General features: G+C 41.5%; 1 protein-coding gene across 1 annotated transcript; it reads left to right on the top strand.

Annotated features, from left to right (window-relative positions):
- Positions 1 to 372: 372 nt before the first annotated feature.
- SAMD7 (sterile alpha motif domain containing 7) lies at positions 373 to 18,606 on the top strand. The gene is made up of 7 exons (XM_036118364.2): positions 373 to 458; positions 1,744 to 1,868; positions 5,184 to 5,262; positions 6,420 to 7,051; positions 8,050 to 8,171; positions 14,224 to 14,334; positions 18,069 to 18,606. Exons 1-7 carry the CDS (start codon positions 373 to 375, stop codon positions 18,264 to 18,266), a joined length of 1,353 nt encoding a protein of 450 aa, XP_035974257.1. The 3' UTR covers positions 18,267 to 18,606.
- Positions 18,607 to 20,030: the final 1,424 nt, after the last annotated feature.

Here is a 20,030-nt window from a genome sequence, read left to right as displayed (position 1 = left end):
ATGAATAAATCTTTTTAAAAATCAAAATAAGTTGTAAGAAAGGAGGTTGGTATTTCTGGAATCTTGCAAGGTTGGTTTAATTTTATTATCACTTGTCATGTGATATGGTATTTCCTGTGGGCTCATCAACAAGTTCCAAGGACCAATGGATAAATCACTAAGTTCTACAGTTGTATCTGGGTGCTTGAAATGGAGGGGTTTTTGTGTAACTGAAAGCTTATTATAGCAGTGTCCCCAAATGTTGGGAAAATACAAAAGGTGTTCAAGAAAAATTCAAATAGTTCACAAAACATAGAGTTACTTGTTAACATATCTACCTGATTCCTTCTAGAATTCCATCAGTGGCGAGAGATATTGATGATAAATCCCATGATGGCCATGAACCCTTTATTGACAGCATCAGTGCAGCAGAGAACGCCACTGGTTCCTTCACCATTTGAACCTCCAACAGCGGATAGGTATTTCTTTCCAGTATACTAATCTGGTCCAAGGAGAAAATGGATGATCCTTAACTTTTCAAATGATGGTAACTCCAGTGTTGTTTTCTTGTCTAATGTTACTTCCATGAATTGTGGTGCACTTATTCGTGTCAAGATGCTCAGGGGGCCACACCTCCAACACACATCCTGTCACTTCTCATTTGAGGCCTGCTTGATATATTCAATCAACACATAGCTAACGAGCACTTGCCCTGTGACAGGCATCATGTGTATATAAACATTGATGTAGTCTGTGAGGGCTGCCCTAACAGAATACCACAGACTGCATTGCTTCAACAACAGAATTTGACTTCCCATACTTCTGGAGGCTGAAAAGCCCTGGATCATGGTGTCGGCAGGGTTGATTTGTGGTGAGGCCTCTTTCCTTGCCTTGCAGACAGCCGCCTTCTTGCTGTGCCTTCCCCTGGCCTTTTCCTCTGTGTATGCACTCCTGCTACCTCTTCCTCTTATAAGGACACCAGTCCTATTGGATCAGGGCCCCACTGTTATGGCCACATTTAATCATAAGTCCCCCCTAAGAGGCCCTATCTCCAAATATAATCACATTGGGGGTTCAGACCTTAATGCATGAATTTGGGGGAAACGCAACTCACTCCACAACAATTAAGTACCCTGGATTTCCTGTGATAGAATGATTCTCTCTTTTCAATAAAAGTGGCATTATCAATGCTTAAGATGTACACTCTGGCAGTTTCTTATTTTCCCTTCTTTAGAGTATTTTGACATTCTGAGAAGAAAGTTATATCCATTATTTATTGTTGTTCATGGAGCAGTGAACAACAACTTTGGACTTCTTGAGCATGGCAAAATAAATAAACTGTCACCCAGGGAGTCAAACACTGATCCCAGATGGCAACAACCAAGCCAAAGTAGGTCCATTACATGAGAAAAGAATGTTGTGGTCAGAACAGTATGTTGGTCATGGGAAATCAGAGAGCAGTATTAATTTGATTAGATCTTTTTTCTAGACATCCCTAAAACTTTCTTTTCTTGCTTTATCTGTTGTGTTGTCAGCTGGGTCAATCCTTCCTTGATATATTCACTCAACACATAGCTCTACCAAAGTAGACCTTTCTTACCACATTTCTACTTAAACCAATAGAGGCGGCAGGATTTTTGCACTACATTTTGGGAAGAGATGATAGAATCCTATCTGGCAATTAAAAAATCTCAGTGCCTATGCAATGGGAAGTTTGTACTATTCCATCCTCATTTTATCTACTTTATATCTTTTTTCCCCTAGAGATTTATTGCCTTCCACTGTAGCTCCTACTGACCCGAGACAGTTTTGCGTTCCTTCCCAATTTGGATCTTCTGTTCTACCAAATGCAAATATGCCGAACATGCTGTCCAATCGTGTCTACTCAGGTATGAGCAAAAGATGGCTTTGATCTGTGGAGCCACTGTGACCTGGATGGCTGCCTTAAGCTTGCCATCATGCCATCAAATTTACTGCTAAGTTTTGGCAGCAGAACTGTGTGGCAGTTATGCCTGTAGGTTCTGCCCTTGCAACTTAGATTTAAATCATGGTTCCACCACTGTGTGACTGAGTGTAAGTTCCTTAACTCCTCCAACTATCAGTTTCCTGGGGAATAACATGATAAGTTGCACTATTACTATCTGTCTTATCTTACACGTGAGGAACAAATGAGGTCATGAGGAGATGAGATATGGTCTGACAGGTCATGGTGGGGGTTCACCTTTTATTCTAAGAGGCGAAGCTTTTGAAGAGTTGAAGCAAAGGAGCCACATTTTCTGACTTACATTTCACCAGGATCACTCTGGCTGCTGTGTCTGGGACAAACTTGATAGGATCAAAGTTCTGAGGATAAACTGATGGGAGTTAATGGGCTATTAGAATAGCCAAAAGATTATGATGGGTTGGCCCTGGGTGGTGACAGTTCAGTAGTAACACGTGGTTGGATTCTGTAATTATTTTGAAGGCAGAAATAACAGGTTTTCTCACAGTTTAGATATGAGCTGTCTGAGAGAGAGGTGTTAAGGAGGACAGCAAAAATTTGGTCTTGGTTTTGGTAGAGTTGCTGTCACTGTTGAGGAAGAGTGTGAGAGGAACAGAGTTCTTGGGGTGGAGAGATGTCGCAGGCACATTTTTGCTCCTATTACATTTGAGATGCCTAACAGTCTGTTAATGGGAGATGTCAGGAAGGCAGCTAGATCCCAGAGAGGACTTCTGGAGACAAACTGGAGATATAATTTTGGAACTCATCAGCATAGATGAGACTAGATGAGATTGCCCATAGAACGAGGGTAGATAGAGGTTAAAAGAATGATCCTTAGGACATACCAACAAGATCCAAAAGATGAGAAGGGAAGAAACAGGAGGAGAACAGGAGGAGAAACCAGTGAGAGGAAACCCAGGAGAGCCTGATGGCCTTGAAGGCAAGGGAACAAGTTGTAAGGAGAGAGAGAAAGCATCTGTGTCAAGTGTGCCAAGTAGATGAAAACAAAGAATACATGATTAGATTTAGCTAAGTGGAGCTCACTGGTGATCTTGATAAGAGCAGTCAGTAGAGTGGTATCTGAAAACATGACTGGATGGGGGCTTGAGAGAGATTAGAAAGTGAGAGTTTCCTCACAATATTGAATCAAACTGATGTATCTTATCTCCCCAAAACTATATTGCTGAGTTTCTGTTTGTCCCTGCTCTCCAATTCCAACAACTCTCAATAGATAAGAACAATGTGAGTGAAGACACAAGAAGAAATATGATTGGTGCCAGGGCCATTGAAGATACCAGACTGCCTGGATTTGAGCATGTTGTGCACGGATCCACTGGGATTGGGTGGACAAGCCAGGGCCAGATATGAAACTAGACACACCCACTGGAGTGATCCAAGGACCAAAATGACTGTTCCAACAGCTGATCCCAGATAAAAGCCCCATCTGGCAGCAAGAACCCAGTAAATCTACAGCCCATGGTTACAGGCAACACATAAATAGACCAGTGAAATAGTTTCATTGCTGACTCAGAGAGCCCGTCTTAGTGATAAAAAATCCAGAACCTGCCAACATTTGGATGTACGCAAGCAAGTTGACCACCTATCTCAGGGACATAGGTCAGGTCTCCTGCCTCAAGGCTGATGTGTAGGAGAGTAAGCTAGGGGAAAGTAGGGCCTCAGTCATACAGAAACTGAGCTACTAAGTAAGTTAGCAAAACAGAAACTAAGACAGAAATATCTTTCAAAAATTGGATGTTAGGTAGAGAGTGGATTATTACAGCTGGACTAGCACTACGTTTGATGTCATCTATTTGGGAAAGAGAAAGAAACTTGGAATAGGTTTGATGATTCCAAATTTCAGAGCGTCCTAAAATCCAGGTAATTAGAACGGTGCCCTCTATACTGGACTTCTCCTGAGAACTTGCTCTGCATCCTTTGGCAATACATCCTGGCTTGAAAGTGTCATGCACACCGGCTCTCTAAAGAAGAGTATTTTGAAGCCACTGAATTATAAAAATATAGAGCTTTAGAGTTAGGAGGATTTTTTTTTAGAGGTCACCTCATCTAATCTCTGAATTTTACAAATGACAAAAAATCTCCTTTAAAAACATATAGTATGATTTATTTCAAGATAGGTTATTAATGGGAGTTAAATGAGCTCTCTAGCTTAGTACAAAGCATGTACAAGAAACAGTTCTAGCTCCCATGATATCCCCCTTGTTAAGGAGAACAGATTTTCACATGTAAAACTATCAGTGAACAAAACTACATATAAGAAGTACAATTTGTGTGTCTGTTATGTTAAAGTGTGTTCTGTAGACCTGTGCTGGTCTGTGAAGAGGTTGTGCAAATAAATACATAAATAGAGAAATTTTGCAGCAATTTGACAGGGTAATTCTCTGTTGATCTAATATTTTTTTACCTTGTATTTGTCCTTGTTTTCATTTCAATTTTATAAAAGTTCATTATGTTGTATTTTTAAAAAGTATTGGTCCATGATGGTTGGAAATTTTAAAAGAAAAAAATGGTCCTTTACCATAGATGGTTTGAAAAGCATCAGTATAGACTCTAAGTTCATTAGGAGTACAGAGAAAGAAGAAAGTCAATAGAGCATAAAGTTACCAGGCAAGAATAGAGCCTTGAAATCTATGATGCTGCTGTTATTTCAAGAAATTTTAGAAGACTGACACAAAGAATGTAATTTCTACCCAACATCATTGAAAACATTTTGGAAAAAGTATCTTCCTCAGATATGCCAAAAATCCACATAGAGAGCTTTATATTTTACCCATTAAATCATTGCATTTATTTCCAGGGATTTTGGTGCATAAGAAGCACTTAGTTACTTTTTTTTTAAAGGTCAACTAATTTCTCCTATAGCAAAAAAAAAAAAAAAAAAAGTTATCCATTTTTACATCAAAAGCTAGAAATGAAGAGATCCATAACTTATTTCATCTTCTTTTCCTTTCGAAGTATGGCAGGAAAATGTCACCAATCATGAGACCCATACTTAAAGAAAAATAAAATTATCTAGTATTTATCATTCCATCACCAAAGTGACCCTAAGATGCTGAACAGCAATTATCTGATACTGTTTCCAACATTTTGCTCTACTGGTGGGTTTTTATAGATGCTGTTTTAAATCATTATATTTTTTTGTATTATTTTTAAATGGAAATTGTTAATTTGTTTGTGGGGTGAGATGATGATTTTCTTTTTTAAGGTTGGGGCATTTTACCACCTGAATCCATAAAGGCAATAGCCAGAAGGAATGAAATGATTCAAAGGCAGCATACTGCCAGGTAACATAACAGTGTTGTTGTATTTATTTTCTATTCACTCACTTGTTCGTTTATTCATTTGCTTTAGACAGATAGATAGATAAAAAGATAGACAGAAAGATAGAAAGACAGATAGATGATATAGAGATACTTTTTATATACATACATTCATTCGTTATATTTGTATATAGTATTTGTATATATATATACACACTCTAATTATATACATATTTTATTACGTATATTTGATAGATATCTGATTACATACAAAAAGTATTTCAGGAATATTACAAAAAGAAATATATACAAACATATATTCAGGTTGGTTAAAGATAAAAGCAAGATTAGAAATTACATAGTGAAGCTAAGCCTGTAGATCATACCAGTTTAACAATGTCTCACAATTAAAATGCCTAGGTGTGATACCTCTGAAATTCATATCAGCCCTTCTGTTTTAAATGACTTCAATTCTGCCCAAATATAGGAGCCACGCTCGCCAACCCCACCTGAGACTCTGCGAGCAGAGCCCAGACAGCCCCATGTCAGTGGCCCCAACAGTAGCCTTCAGCTATAGCAACTAGAAAGAAAAGACAGCAATAATGATAAGGCATGGCCCTGGGGTGCAAGAAGGCATTATCCTCAGTTTTCTCATCACTGAACCCTAATGAGTCAGGTGATAATCCATAAGCAAAGTAAGCAAAACCCCCACCAAGTCCTCCAGCACAACCCCTGCCAGTTGCACCGATTTGTCACGGTTGAGACTTGTATTGGTTTACCGCCTTCCTTGAGTTCCACTAAGATTATACTGCAGGGTTTAAAAACCTCTTCCCAGAACTTTATTTTCTTTGAAGATTAATCTCTGGCAAGAAACTACCCTCTGCCATGTTATCCCCATTCCTGCTAAATTTGCCAGACCTGCTAGAGGTAATGCTTTAAAAACTGACCTTGCACTTCTGTCCAGAGATTCAGCCAAACCTTTCACCCTCAGATCTTTATTCCAAACTCTCCTTCCCAGTGAATTTTGGGGGGAGCTCGTGTTTCCACCCAACACACTTCAGATAAGCAGTGTGAAGACTCAGGAAAAGCAGAGGTTCCATCTCAGGGAAGGCAGAGGTCCATTAAGATTATATTTCTAATGGTTTTCTTGGGGTGTATAAAACATATTGTTCTGTTTTTAGGATGGAAATGGAAATGCATGCCATTTACCAACAAAGGAGAATAGAGAAAGTGAATCCCAAGGGACTAGCAGGCCTAGGGATACCATTCCTCTATGGCTCCAGTATCCCACCTGGCCCAGCCACTTACCACGGCAGGAGCATGCTCCCTGCTGGTGACCTGCATTTTCACAGAAGCACCCTGAGAAATCTTCAGGGAAACCCCACACTAGTGGCGACAGGTCCACATTTTCTAGAGAGTTGGGGTCAGAAATGTCGCCGTCTCAGGAGAGGTACAGGGAATCAGAAAGTTCTAGACAGCGATATTGAGAGCTCCAAAAGTCAAGTAGAAGAAAAACTCTTAGGCCAGACTCATGTGATTCCCTATGAAGAGGATGAATATGTAAAGGAACCAGAGATTGAAGCTCTCAACAATCAGAAGTCAAGTGAAACCAATGAAAAGCCAACTACAGCTCTTGCCAACACCTGTGGGGAGCTCGACCCCACCCACAGAAAACCTTGGGGAGCTCATGGTGCTCCTCTAGAAGCAAAGGCCTCCTGGGATGGTGCGAAAGAGAAGCCTTCAGAGCAGAGCTTTGCAGCCTGTGGGGAAAAGAATGGTGTTTGTCCTCCAATTCCTCGACCAGCTCTGCCAGGTGGGTGTCAGGGGCCAATGGCAGATCCTAATGAGCCACAGGTCACCAAGTCCTTAAGTTATTCCATGATGCACTATACCCATCATGTTTCCTTTTATTCTTCCTTTTCTTAGTCCTATTTAGAACTTTTTGAAGTCACTTTATTATGTTAGTCCCAATAAAGCCATATTAGTGACATTCATCTCTATTCATATGTTGCTATAGAGAGAATTTTCAGCAAAAGCTAGGAAGGCAAGGATGAGGAAGGATGGGGAAACCTGCCAGAATTTTAAATTAAATTTTTAATTTAATTAGCTCTTAATTTCTTCAACACAATATAGAGGGGCTTCTTGCCTAAAAGTATGAATTCTATCTCCCCTGTATTTAAGTGTAGAAAACTATAGATAATTAAACAGAAGCATGAACTTTCAGTGCCCATTACTGTGGTGATACCTTCTTACCTAAAAGCATTAGCACACTACCTACCCCACCCAAACACACACTGAATAGTTTTCTAGAACTTCTTTAGATAAAAATATTTTAAAACAGGGATTTGGTAGGGAGGGGGCTGTAGTCACTGAAACAACTGCTTCCCTTACAAAGTGTTAATTTGCCATTTTTGTTGAATGCGTAGCTAAATTCTCACATCACCTAGAGAGCATGATAAATCACATAACATCATAGAACACAATAGCATTCATCTGGAGGATGAAATCCACAGGGCATGTCTCTTGGAATCACAGAGAAACAGAGCAGTCGGCAACTTCTTTATTTACAATAATGCTGTCATTAAAGATCCTTTAGGGGAAGAAAAGAAAGGAGATTACTCAACTTTTAAGAAAATGTCTCTCAGTATCTTTTAAGGAGTTTACACATAGATCTATAGGGACCTAAAGAGACCTTCTGTGGTAATAGAATATGAGGAAATTAAGGTAACTGTACATAAAACTGTGCTGTCAGCTCCCCCCTTTTCCCTGGAAATTTTATACCACCAAATAATTTCCTTTCCACTTTTAAAGGAGCACACCCACTGGCTACAATTGGGGAAAACATGTCCTTGGATGAAGATATTCAGAAATGGACTGTGGACAACGTGCACAACTTCATTAGTGGCCTTCCAGGTTGTTCAGACTATGCCCAGGTGACTTAACATTGAAATATTTTCATGAAAATAAGACACTTTGAAATCTATTTCCTTCCTAATGAGTTCTGTCAAACTTGCATTTTTCTCTCAGAGAGGATTCCTAATAATCTACCCCTTCATGTGTCATTGGGTGACCTGGGACAGGAGTCTGGGATTGGTGGAGCTTGGGTCCTGTCTCCACACCCCACCTGCAGGGAGGCTGGGAGAGCCATGCCTGTCTGGCTTTAGCTTCTGTTCTATCGAGACTCCTGGGAGGTAGGAATTCACCCAAAACTAGGAGATTCAGCGGCCAAACATCCAAAAACAGTGAGAAATTTCTACTACATTCCCTACTCTTCCATATAACAAACATACCAGAAGTTTTAGGCTACTCATAATAGGTAATAGAAATATCTTCTTCATTCTAAACAGGATAACAAGACAATAGATCTGAAAAATAAGAAAATAACTATTTAAAAATTCTATATTAATGCTGGGGCAATTTACAAAAGTGCATACACAGAGATAATTCAATCTGGTAGATAAAATACTGTTTTTTGAGTTATAATGAACTGTCAGGACAGTTGGAAAGAAGAGTAGTTTCACTCATTCGGGAAAATGGGTTGGTCAATTTTTAAAGTTTATGTCAGTGCTATATTTTCATACATAAAGTTTATTTTTTTCAAGTGATTTATTTTTTTAAAGATTTTATTTATTTATTTGAGAGAGAGAGAGAGAGAAAGTACGTGAGCTGGCGGGAGCAGCAGGGGGAGAGGGAGAGACAGACTCCCTGCTGAGCCGCTCTATCCCAGGACCCTGAGATCATGACCTGAGCCAAAGGCAGCTGCTTAACCGACTGAGCCACCCAGGGACCCTGCAAGTGATTTAATAACACAGTTTTAAGTAACAATTTGCCTAGTAAATCTGATGTCATTATCGTTGGTTTATATATTAAAGGAAAAGAAAGCAAGGAAAGGACCTTATAATTTAACATAATTAACTGATGTTAGAAATAACTTTTTTCATATCTTGGTTTTATGATCATTTTTTACTTCAGTGTAATGCTGTTAATTCTTCTACATTTTCTTTTTTTTTTTTTTTCTGTTTATGGGACTTATGGAAAAGTTAGATAGAGTAGTCATTAAGAATATGGCTTATGAAATTGCACTACTGAGTATTTACCCCAAAGATAGAAATGTAGTGATCCCAAGGGGTATGTGCACCCCAGTGTTTATAGCAGCAATGTCCACAATAGCCAAACTATGAAAAGAGCCAAGATGTCCATCAACAGATGAATGGATAAGGAAGATGTGGTATATATATACAATGGAATATTATGCAGCCATCAAAAAACCTGAAATCTTGTCATTTGCAACGACGTAGATGGAACTAGAGGGTATTATGCTAAGCGAAATTAAGTCAATCAGAGAAAGACATGTATTATATGATCTCACTGATATGAGGAACTCTTAATCTCAGGAGACAAACTGAGGGTTGCTGGAGTGGTGGGGGGTGGGAGGGATGCAGTGGCTGGATGATAGACATTGGGGAGGGTATGTGCTATGGTGAGCGCTGTGAATTGTGTAAGACTGATGAATCACAGACCTGTACCTCTGAAACAAATAATACATTATATGTTAAAAAAAAAAAAAAAAAGATAGTAGGAAGGGAAAAATTAAGAGGGGGAAACTGGAGGGGGAGACGAACCATGAGAGACTATGGACTCTGAGAAACAAACTGAGGGTTCTAGAGGGGAGGGGGGTGGGGGGTTGGGTTAGCCTGGTGATGGGTATTAAAAAGGGCACGTACTGAATGGAGTACTGGGTGTTATATGCAAACAATGAATCATGGAACACTACATCAAAAACTAATGATGTAATGTATGGTGATTAACATAACATAATAAAATAAAATTTTAAAAAAAGAATATGCTTATGAAACCAGAAAGTACAAGTTCAAATCCTGGCTTTTGTGTTTTCTGGACATGTGACCTGGGACAAGTTGCCTGTCTTCTTGGTGCACAGTTTTTCATCTGTAAAATGGGGATAATTGTATAATATATTCTCAAAGGATTGTTGTAAGCCATAAAGAGGGCCTGGCACCTTATAAGTACTTGATAAACATTAATTCCCATCATTCTATCAGAGGATCCTCAAGAGAATGGAACCTCAGATTACTTACGAGACAAGGTGTATTCTTCAGGTCACCTACTTTGTCTTTTTGCATACTTGATAAAAATTCCTGTCCTGTTCTCTCCTATTCAGCAAGTATAATATTATTGTTTTCTTATTAGTCATTCACCATGGGGCAATCATTTTTAAGTTTGTCTATTCCACTTATCAGGTGCTTCATCAACCACCAGTACAGTGAAGTTACCAAATTTTGATAACAGCCAGAAATAAGCAACCCTGTGTGTAAGGAGCATGTGATTGCTGGCTTCTGGCAGACTGAATCTATTTGAACGCTTATCATTCTTAATCATCCAGTGATCCACAGGCATAGAAGTGCTCTTTATCATAACCACTCCTGTAATGAATGACACCACGTGTGCATTTCATACTTTATCATCCTCAACGTCCTCTTGCAGGTACATAGAAGTCACATAAACACGAATACCCCACAAACTTGGCTGACTCATTATCTCTCACCAACAGGATGTCAGTGCTCCTTTCCCCACCCCAAGAAGGGGTACAATTATTTCTAGGTGTTTCTCAAATGTGGTTAGGATCAAGTTCTGCTCTTGCTTCCTCATCAGTCTATTCCCTCCCTGGGACTGCTGTGAAATCAGCCACAAGAAGGCCGCTGCCCTGCTGGGCACGACCCTGCTGCGCTTGGGGACAGTACGGTGTGCAGAGACGGAGAGAATCTCCCTGGACGCAACAGACTGTAACAAGCTTCAGAGCAGCACAGCTCAGGCACAGGAGTCATGAAAACCCCTGTCTAGTACGTCGCAGCCTGGGACTACCCCAGCGTTACACTCGCTGTCCTCCCCCTCTCCCCCCACCCTGTCCTCTTCTTTCTCATCTCTAGGTGGTTGCTACTCAGCAGCCTCCCACCACCTGCCTCCCATAGGTATAAAAAGAAATCCAGAAAAAAGAACCAGAACTAAAGCCCAAAGCCCCTGTGCAAATGAATTCTTTTAAACAGATGTAGAGAGAGGGCTGGTAGCTCACTTGTTCAAGGACGTCCAGGAGACCCTGCAACACATCTTGTTTATTCTTTATTATTATTATTTTTTTTTTTTTTATGATGTTCAGTTAGCCGCTGTATAGTACATCATTAGTTTTTGGTGTAGTGTTCAGTGATTCTTGTTTGTCCTAAGTGACTCAACAGATAAAATATTCTTTCTCTAAAAATAACTGAAATCACTAAAATTATATGTATGTTTATATGGTGCTCTTGGCCTCCACTGCTATCTTGAGAATGAGGTGGGAGGGACAACTGAGTGACACTGGAAGGTTCTGCAACTTTGCCTCGGGGCCAGGTTCCTCCACCAGGGCTGAGGATCAGGCCCTGGCTGCCAACCTGCCTTTGTTTGAAAATGTATCCCTTCCCTGAAGGGAGAGGCGTCTGACTGAGTTTACCAGCTGAGGGGGGCGGTGAGGTGGAAGAGAGGCAAAGGAGGAATTTCCAGGAGAAGGCCAGGAACCAGAAAGAATTCAGCACTAGAGTAGTTCCAGAGTAGTTCCTGGTGGGATTTCCAGAGTAGTTCCTGGTGGCACTGAGGGGGCCAGAACCAAGAGTGGCACAGGTGAGAATGGCAATCAGGAGGCTGGACTAGGGGAAGGGACTAGGTCACAGAGAGCCGTGGAGACCCCGTGAGGGATTGTGACTTTATCCTGAAGGCAATTGAGGTTTTAAGCATGAGTGGCATGCTTAGCTTTATATTTCAGAATGGCCACTTAGGTTGCTTTTTATGAAAATAGGTTGAAGGTGGCAAGACTAGTGGGGAAGCACTAGATCCAGGGTAGCAGCAGAGGGGCGGGTAGATAAGAGCATTATCTAGGGCGCCTGGGTGGCTCAGTCGGTGAAGCATCTGCCCTTGGCTCAGGTCATGATCGCCGTGTCCTGGGATCGGGCCGCGGGGAGTCGGCTTGTTTCTCACCCTCTGCCCCCACCCCACCCCACTAGTGTGCTTGCTCTCTCTCTCTCTCTCTCTCAAATAAATAAATAAAATCTTGAAAAAAAGAAAAAGAGACTATCTAAAAGGCAGAATTAGCATGATTCAGCTTCTAAGTTTAAGATATACATTAGGAAGCCTTCGGCATAGAGAGACATTCACAGAAGCCAAAGACTGAGGTAAATCAGGAAAACCGAAGAGGACCTGAAGTAGAAGCCTCAGAAGCCCAAACACGTAAGGACTCAAATAAAGAAACAGTAGCCTCAGAAGTGACTGGGAAGGAAAGGCACAGAATACCCAGGAGGGGGATGCCTCACAAAGGCAAGGGAAGTGCATTTCTTCATGAAAAAGTAGTCAACAATGTCAAATGCAGCCAGGAGCACAAGGAATATCCATGCATTTGGTAACAGCAGAGACACGAGGGACCCAGAAGCAAGCAGGGTTAACGGACTAGTGAGGGTGGAAGTCAGACTCCTTGAGACGGAGAAATGACTGGGAAAGAAGAACATTGAGGCAGGGAGGATCCAAACTCTTGAGAAATTGGGCTGTGAAGGGGATGAGAAATATGGAGCAGGATCAAGAGTTAGAGTGAGGTAGCGTTTGTGTAAGTGCTTTATTATTGTTTGTTTGCTCAAGGATGGAGACTTGCGTAAATGCCGTTGGGAAGGAGCGAGCCAAAGAGGGGAGACTGACTCTGAGAGAGGGGATTATCCGCTGAGGGAAGCCTGAGGTGGGAGGGGCAGGGACCCACAGCATACGTGAAGAGACTGTCTTCACACATGGAGAACCCTCTTCTACCACATCAGCACAAAGGAGAAAACATCTGTGGTTAGGTTGCTGGGCAGAATTAGAGGAAGTTTTTTTGTTTTTGTTTTTTTAAAGATTTTATTTATTTATTTGAGAGAGAGAGAGCAAGAGAGAGCAGAGCAGCAGGGAGGGGCAGAGAGAGAAGCAGGCTCCCCAATGAGCAGGGAGTCCCAGGACCCCGGGATTAAGACCTGAGCCGAGGCAGATGCTTAACCAACTGAGCCACCCAGGCGCCCCAAGGAAGTTCTTACCTACTGGTCTCTTTTCCTTTCTTCCTTTCTCCCTTCCTTCCTTCCTTCCTCCCTTCCTTCCTCCCTCCCTCCCTTCCTTCCTTCCTTCCTTCTCAATTAAGAAGTTATATGGTCTGCTGAAAATGAGGAAGGATTCTGTAAGGTTTTAAGTTTGAAGCGTGTGAAGGAAGCTTGAAAATAGAAAAAAGAGAGCTCATCAGTAAATGAAGGATTGCCGGGCAGGTTGAAGCTGGAGATCATGAAATTACAGTACTATCAGTCTGCCCAGATTTTTGATTCATCTCTTTATCCGCCTGGAATGTTTGTCCACCAGCAGCCTTCCTAGTTTCTGAAAGTAAGGAAGGCATGGTGGTATCTACTCCACAGTCAGAACAGGGAGGGCTCCTGGAAAGGCCTAGAATGACAGTTCTCACCTGCATTACCTCTCCTCCCCTTGCTGTTTGTCCAAGGCAGTGGATAGAGGCTGCACCTGTCCATGTGAGAGGTGAAACTTGTTTGCCATGGTTTTTATCCACAACCCTTTACTCAGTCTATTAGTGCATTCATTGATTTGTCCAGCAACACCTACTGAAATATCCACTATGTGTCAGCCTCGGCATTATAGGGCCGCTGGTATATAAGACATGGGCCTGCCCTCAAATAGTAACTATTCCAGGTTGGAACTGAGTCCCATAAACAGAATTACAATGTACTCTGAGAGTAATTAAAGAACATAGACAACTTGCTACTGGAGCATGGAAGAGAGAACAACTAAAAATGAGAAATTTTATAACATTTTGTGTCATCCTCCGCAGTCTTAATGTTTCCTCCAAAACTAAAATACCTATATATAAAACAAGAATTGTTTTTAAAAGACGTATAGACAAAGTTAACATCTTTTGTGTTTAATAAGGTATTTAAAGACCATGCAATTGATGGGGAAACCTTGCTGTTACTCACAGAGGAGCATCTTCGAAGCACTCTGGGATTAAAGCTAGGGCCGGCACTAAAGATTCAATCACAGGTATGGTGAGTTCTTGTAACTAAATATGCATCAGTGGTATGAGGCTTAAGAGAAATATGTTATTTTTCTCCTGTTATAATATGCACAATACCTGTTTCACCTCTTTATGAAGCATTGCCCCTCTGTGGGTGGGGAAATGATAGGAGTGAGGGAACCTGAACACTTTGGATGGTGTAGTGGTACCCATTCCTAGCTATAGTTGGGAAGGCACAAAGCAATGGTGTGCTGGTAAATACTTAACAACTAGTTCTCTTTAAAAACCAAATGAATCCTGATTTGTAGCGTTTAATTTCTGTGGTGTAAATACCCCCAGTATGACTGACAAACTCCTAACATAATGTCACTGAATACAGAATTGGGAAGAGATGCACAGCAGTACCCCATTTGAGAGTATTTTCACTCTACGGATAGACATAAATGACCTTAGGAGCAAAGTTAATAATAAATAACAGTATGGGGTATCTGGGTGGCTCAGTCAGTTAAGGGTCTGACTCTTGATTTCCCCTCAGGTCATGATCTCAGGGTCATGAGATCAAACCCCACGTTGGTCTCTGCACTGGGCCTGGAGCCTGCTTAAGATTCTCTCTCTCCCTCTGCCCCTCCCCCGCTCATGTGTGCTCACGCGTGCACATTCTCTCTAAATAACAATAGTAATAAATAATAGTAAAATAATTTGGTAAAACAATTAAGAAGTGATGAGTTTTTGAGTATTTATTACTTGAGTTTTCAATATAATGTATTTAATTGTAAGTTTATATAATTTAATTTTTAATAATGCCATGCTTAACTGGCTTGCGAACTTCCAAGAAGTTTCTCAACTGGCTCTCGAGACTGGAACAAGCCAACTCTAGTTCACCTCTTCTTGCCATCTCCACTGCTTCATTTGGGACTAAAGCACCATTGTCTCTCATTGGATTACTACTTTAGCCTTCTAACTGTTCTCTCTGCTCTGCCCTTGCCCTCCCAGCACCTACTCACAAAACAGTTAAGGATGATCCTTCTAATACATAAGACAGATCGTGTCACCCTTCTCCTCAAAAGTCTGCCATAGCTCCCCATTTCCTCAGAGGAAAAGCCGAAGGTCTATATTATTTGTGCTCCTCTCCACCTACCACTATCGTTAACGTCCTGACCTCATCTTCTACTTTCTACCTTCCCTCCCCCCACAGTTACTGTTTTTGACCACTTGCCTCTGGATGCTGCTTGAACGTGTAGGCATGTTCCACCGTAGGGCCATTCCCTCTGCCTGGGATGCTCTTCCCCTGATATCTTCATGCTTTGTTCCCTCATCTCCTTCATCTTGCTCCCCTCTATCTGCTTAATGGAGCTTGCTCTGATCACCCTGTTTAAAAGTGTACACATGGGGCGCCTGGGTGGCTCAGTCATTAAGTGTCTGCCTTTGGCTCAGGTCATGATCTCAGGGTCCTGGGATCGAGCCCCACATTGGGCTCTCTGCTCATCGGCGAGTCTGCTTCTCCCTCTGCCTCTGTGATCTCTCTCCCTCTGTGATCACTTTCACTCTTTCTCAAATAAATAAAGTCTTTCAAAAAATAAATAAATAAAATAAATAAAAGTGTACACAGCCCAACCCCCATGCATACTACTGCTATCCCTTTTCTGCTCTTCTTTGTCCCCCCCATAGCACCTATCAATCATACAATATAACTCATTTATTATATTCATGTTTATTGTTGATTTCCCCCTACCCCACTAGAATGTAAGCTCCATGAGAGCATAGATCTTTATCTGTTTGACTGATATATCTGTTTGACTGATGTATCCTTAGAATATGCAAGACCTGTAATAGGTAAAAAATTATTTATTGAAAGAGTGAGTTTCCTAAAAGTGAAACCAAGAAGCATCAACTAATTCTTTCCAGAATTTATACAGGACTGCACCTTTCTACAATGCATGTTTATGCAAAGAACAATGAGATTTCAAAATATTCTTCAAAAACCATTTCTATCTGCCTAAAAATTTTAGGGTAAAGAAGTTCTTTATTTTATGTGAACACTTTCATGTTTCTATTGGTATTCTTTTTTTCAGCTTCTTATTTTGGAGTAATTTTAGATACAGAAAAGTTGCAAAGGTAGTACAGAGAGTTCACCCAGCTTTTCTTAATGTTAACATCTTACATAATACGGCACATTTGTCAAAACTAAGAAATTAACATTGGTACAATATAGTATTCACTTTTTTTAAAAGATTTTATTTATTTATTTGAGAGAGAGCCGGAGAGTGCAGGAACAGGGGTGGAGGCAGAGGGAGAGAGAGAGGGACAAGCAGACTCCCTGCTGAGCAAGGAGCCCAACACAGGTTGATCCCAGGACCTTCGGATCATGACCTGAGCTGAAGTCAGGTGCTTAACGGACTAAGCTACCCAGGCACTCTGGTATTCACTTTTAAATAATTTATTTTTCTTTAATGAGGATAGTGTATCTCTTGGCATACTTTATAATGACACTGCATGGTTTTTTCTCAAATACGATTTTCTTTGGCTTTAATTTATCACTTTGGCTTTCTTTTTTTTTTTTTTTGTCCTTACAATGTGGCAACTCTAAGTCATTCTTTTTTTTTTTCTTTGAGTATAGTTGGCATACAATGTTACATTCTCCAAGTCCTTCTTAATCTTCTTCTCACTTGCCATTGGTATTAACAACCAAATCATTTTCTGAGGGCTATAGTCATTCCTTGGGCTCCTGCCTGATGTGTCTAAGTGCCTCCTTAGAGCCCTGCTGAGTTCTAATGTCCGGGCTCCGTCTGCCTGCACAACAGGACAGGACTCCCACAGAAGCTGTGGGGGACGGTCTGACTGATGCCACACATTCCACCAAACGGAACAGTTGTAGAGTCCTTGGGATTGAGAACTTTGAGGGGTCCAATTGAAGCAGCAGAATTGGAAGGTTCTGGGTAACATCTGGAAGACCCAGGAGGTGAGTGGCCATGAATTCATCAGTGGATAAGATAACAAAGTCTCAATCTCCAAAATGGGAAGCAGGGGCAAAATTCCATTACAGTGAGCCCTGCTAAGAAGAAGGAAACCCACCCAGAAGACCAGAAACTTAGAAGGTGGACCTGGACCTGGATACAAGGAAAGGGATAGGAGAGGGAAAAGTTACTGGAATTTGAGAACCCAGATATTATTAGAATGGAGGGAGCTGGGTTTGAGTTCTGATAATGTGAACAACATAGAAATCTCCTGGGTCCCCGCGAGGGTCACGTAAGTGTAGGAGCCCAATGACTAATACTGGGGCACCGAGGCCCAAAGCGGCAGTGTTTATGTCTCAACACTAAGCCAACTTAAAGCCAGCTGTGTGCTGAAGTTGCCTAAAGAATTGCAGCCTGGGCTTGGAGAAGTTACCAGCTGGCCATTGGTAAAGATGGAGTGGTGTATCTGTGGGATCGCTTATGGGACTGTTAGAAAAGGGTGAGGTGGACTGAACTCAGAATGAAATAATGAAATAATGGTGTACACAGATGAACCACAGCAGACCCGGGCATGGGAATTCGAAAGTTACTACCACCTTGATATCTAGTGTTATAGTAATAAACACTGTATGCTTCTGAGAGAAAGAAAAAGCCCACCACATCCTAGATCGGTGTCCCTCACAACTATATAGATGGCCCGTGCTTGAAATGACCTCAACCTTCCTACCCTCTGTGGCTAAGCAGAGTATGCTGGATTATTGAAAGAATCTCTAGCCTTAACTACTCTCACCATTTTGTCTTCAAAGGTATCTCAGCATGTGGAAAGTATGTTGTACAAGAAAAGTCTTTCACTTCCTACCCAAACAAAACAAGCACTTGATCAACCAGCAGATACATCCCCTCTTTTGGATTTTAATTCCTGGGGTGATAATACATTGGACATTCCTTGTTCCCAGGATATAACAATTCCTAAAGGAATCGAACGAGATAGCGTGAGAAATTAAAACCCTCAAGGAGCAAGAACGTCTTAATCAGTTTTCCAAAGAGTCTAGGACATTCTGAAAGGTGTGTCAAGGTTTCCCCAGGATGAGATGGAGGCTGGAAGGGAGAGAAGCCAGCCCTCCTGGAGCTCATAGAGGCCTTGCCTGAAAGGTTTCCTAAAGTGACCTCGGAGCAAAGTGGCTGGAGGTGTATCCTTGGAAGCAAATGCTAAATGATGGAGAGAATTTGCGAACACTAAAAAAAAAAAAAAAAGCTAGTTGATGTTTCCATGTGGAAATCTCTGAAGAAGCCAAAAGAACCCATACTGAAAAAAGAGCTCCTTATCTCTCTTCACTCATTTCCCATCCCCCAACCCAGAAAGAGACAAAGGCAACCCCGAGGAGTTAAAAGGAGGTAGAAGAAAAAGTGGTGAAGTGCAAAAAAGAGAAGAGAAGCTCACCACAAGACCTCCACTTTTTCTCATTTCAGGCTTCCGGGCTGAAGAAGGACCAAGCTAGGGAAGAGCAGAAGCTTGGATCTTTAAGTTCAGAGTGACGGTTATTCAACATTTTCTTTCTAGCATGGAACTATGTTATGACTAAAAATAACTCCTGGTTATCTGAGAGGGAGATGAAAAGTCATAGTGCCCACCTCAGATGTCACCGGAGGGGTGGGGTAGAGTTATCTCTGCAAGGCAGGTTTGAGTTGGCAGGTGGGAGTCAAGAAGATGAAAGTGGCTTTCTGCTTGTCCCTGCGGAGTGCCTTTCAACTTCCCATTTGACAGAAAGCCCCTGAAAAGATACACAAGAAACTGCTAGGAGTTTGCTCAAGGAGGGGCCCGGTAACAGGGATGCGAGGGGAACTGACTGTGTACCCTCTTCTACATTCTAAATGTCTAAAGATGAGAATGCATTTTCTATTTTTAAAATTTACATTCAAAATAAAGAAACTGTAGCAGGCAGCCTCTAAGATAGCCCCCAACGATCCCTGCTTCCAGGCACTCCTCCCCTTGTGCAATGCCCTCCCCTCTGACGCGGGCTGGACTGACTGACTCTTCTAATGAACACAGCATGAAAAACATGATGGATGTCACATCTGTGGTTCTGTCTGGGGCGCTCTTTCTCTCTCTCTTTGGAATCCCGGCTCTTGAAGAAGCCGGCTTCTATGTCTCCACGCAGCCCTGTGGAGAGGCCTCCTGAGTGATCGAACATGGAAATGAATCTTCTGAGTCCTGTCAACAGCCACACTAGGGAACTTGCAGGTGGCTCCTCCCCAGTCAAGCCTCGAAATGGCAATGCACACAGCTCCTGCCCACAGCTTGATGGAGGCCCTGAACCAGAGGCCCCAGCTAAATTGCTCCTGGATTCCTGACCCACGGAAACTGCAAAATAATAAATGTGTTGTTTTCAGCCACTACATTTGGGAGGAATTTATTTCACAGCAATAGGTCGCTAAAACAAACAAATAAATTGCATTGATAAACATGTATAGCATGGTACCCACATTCACTTTCTGATTTGGAAAGTGGGCTTTTGAAGTTATTTTCCTACAAGCCATGCTAACATAACTCAGCTTTGCTTTCTTTCACTTTTAATCTGAAGACAGCAGTGTTTTTTGCCAACAAAAATTATACTATACTCTGAAATATGCTTGTGACTTGCTAGTTTACCCTCTATGGAGAAAGAGAGAGACAGAGAGACTGAGGAGAGAGAGAAAGAGAAAGAGAAATAATCCCTCCAAGTTTCAAAGTTTTAAGAAATTTTGTCATATGACCTTTCAACGGCTAC

Source organism: Halichoerus grypus, chromosome 1 (genome assembly GCF_964656455.1).
Source record: "Halichoerus grypus chromosome 1, mHalGry1.hap1.1, whole genome shotgun sequence".
NCBI lineage: Eukaryota > Metazoa > Chordata > Mammalia > Carnivora > Phocidae > Halichoerus > Halichoerus grypus.
The sequence above is the reverse complement of the archived record's forward strand: the minus strand, read 5'-3'. Positions and strand labels throughout refer to the sequence as shown.

Excerpts from the sequence above, each read along its gene's own strand:
- SAMD7 (XM_036118364.2), top strand. The coding sequence starts at position 373 with ATGGCCATGAACCCTTTATTGACAGCATCAGTGCAGCAGAGAACGCCA. Across the intron at positions 5,263-6,419 it reads CAAAGGCAGCATACTGCCAG|GATGGAAATGGAAATGCATG; the intron begins GTAACATAACAG and ends TTCTGTTTTTAG. Across the intron at positions 8,172-14,223 it reads GTTGTTCAGACTATGCCCAG|GTATTTAAAGACCATGCAAT; the intron begins GTGACTTAACAT and ends GTGTTTAATAAG.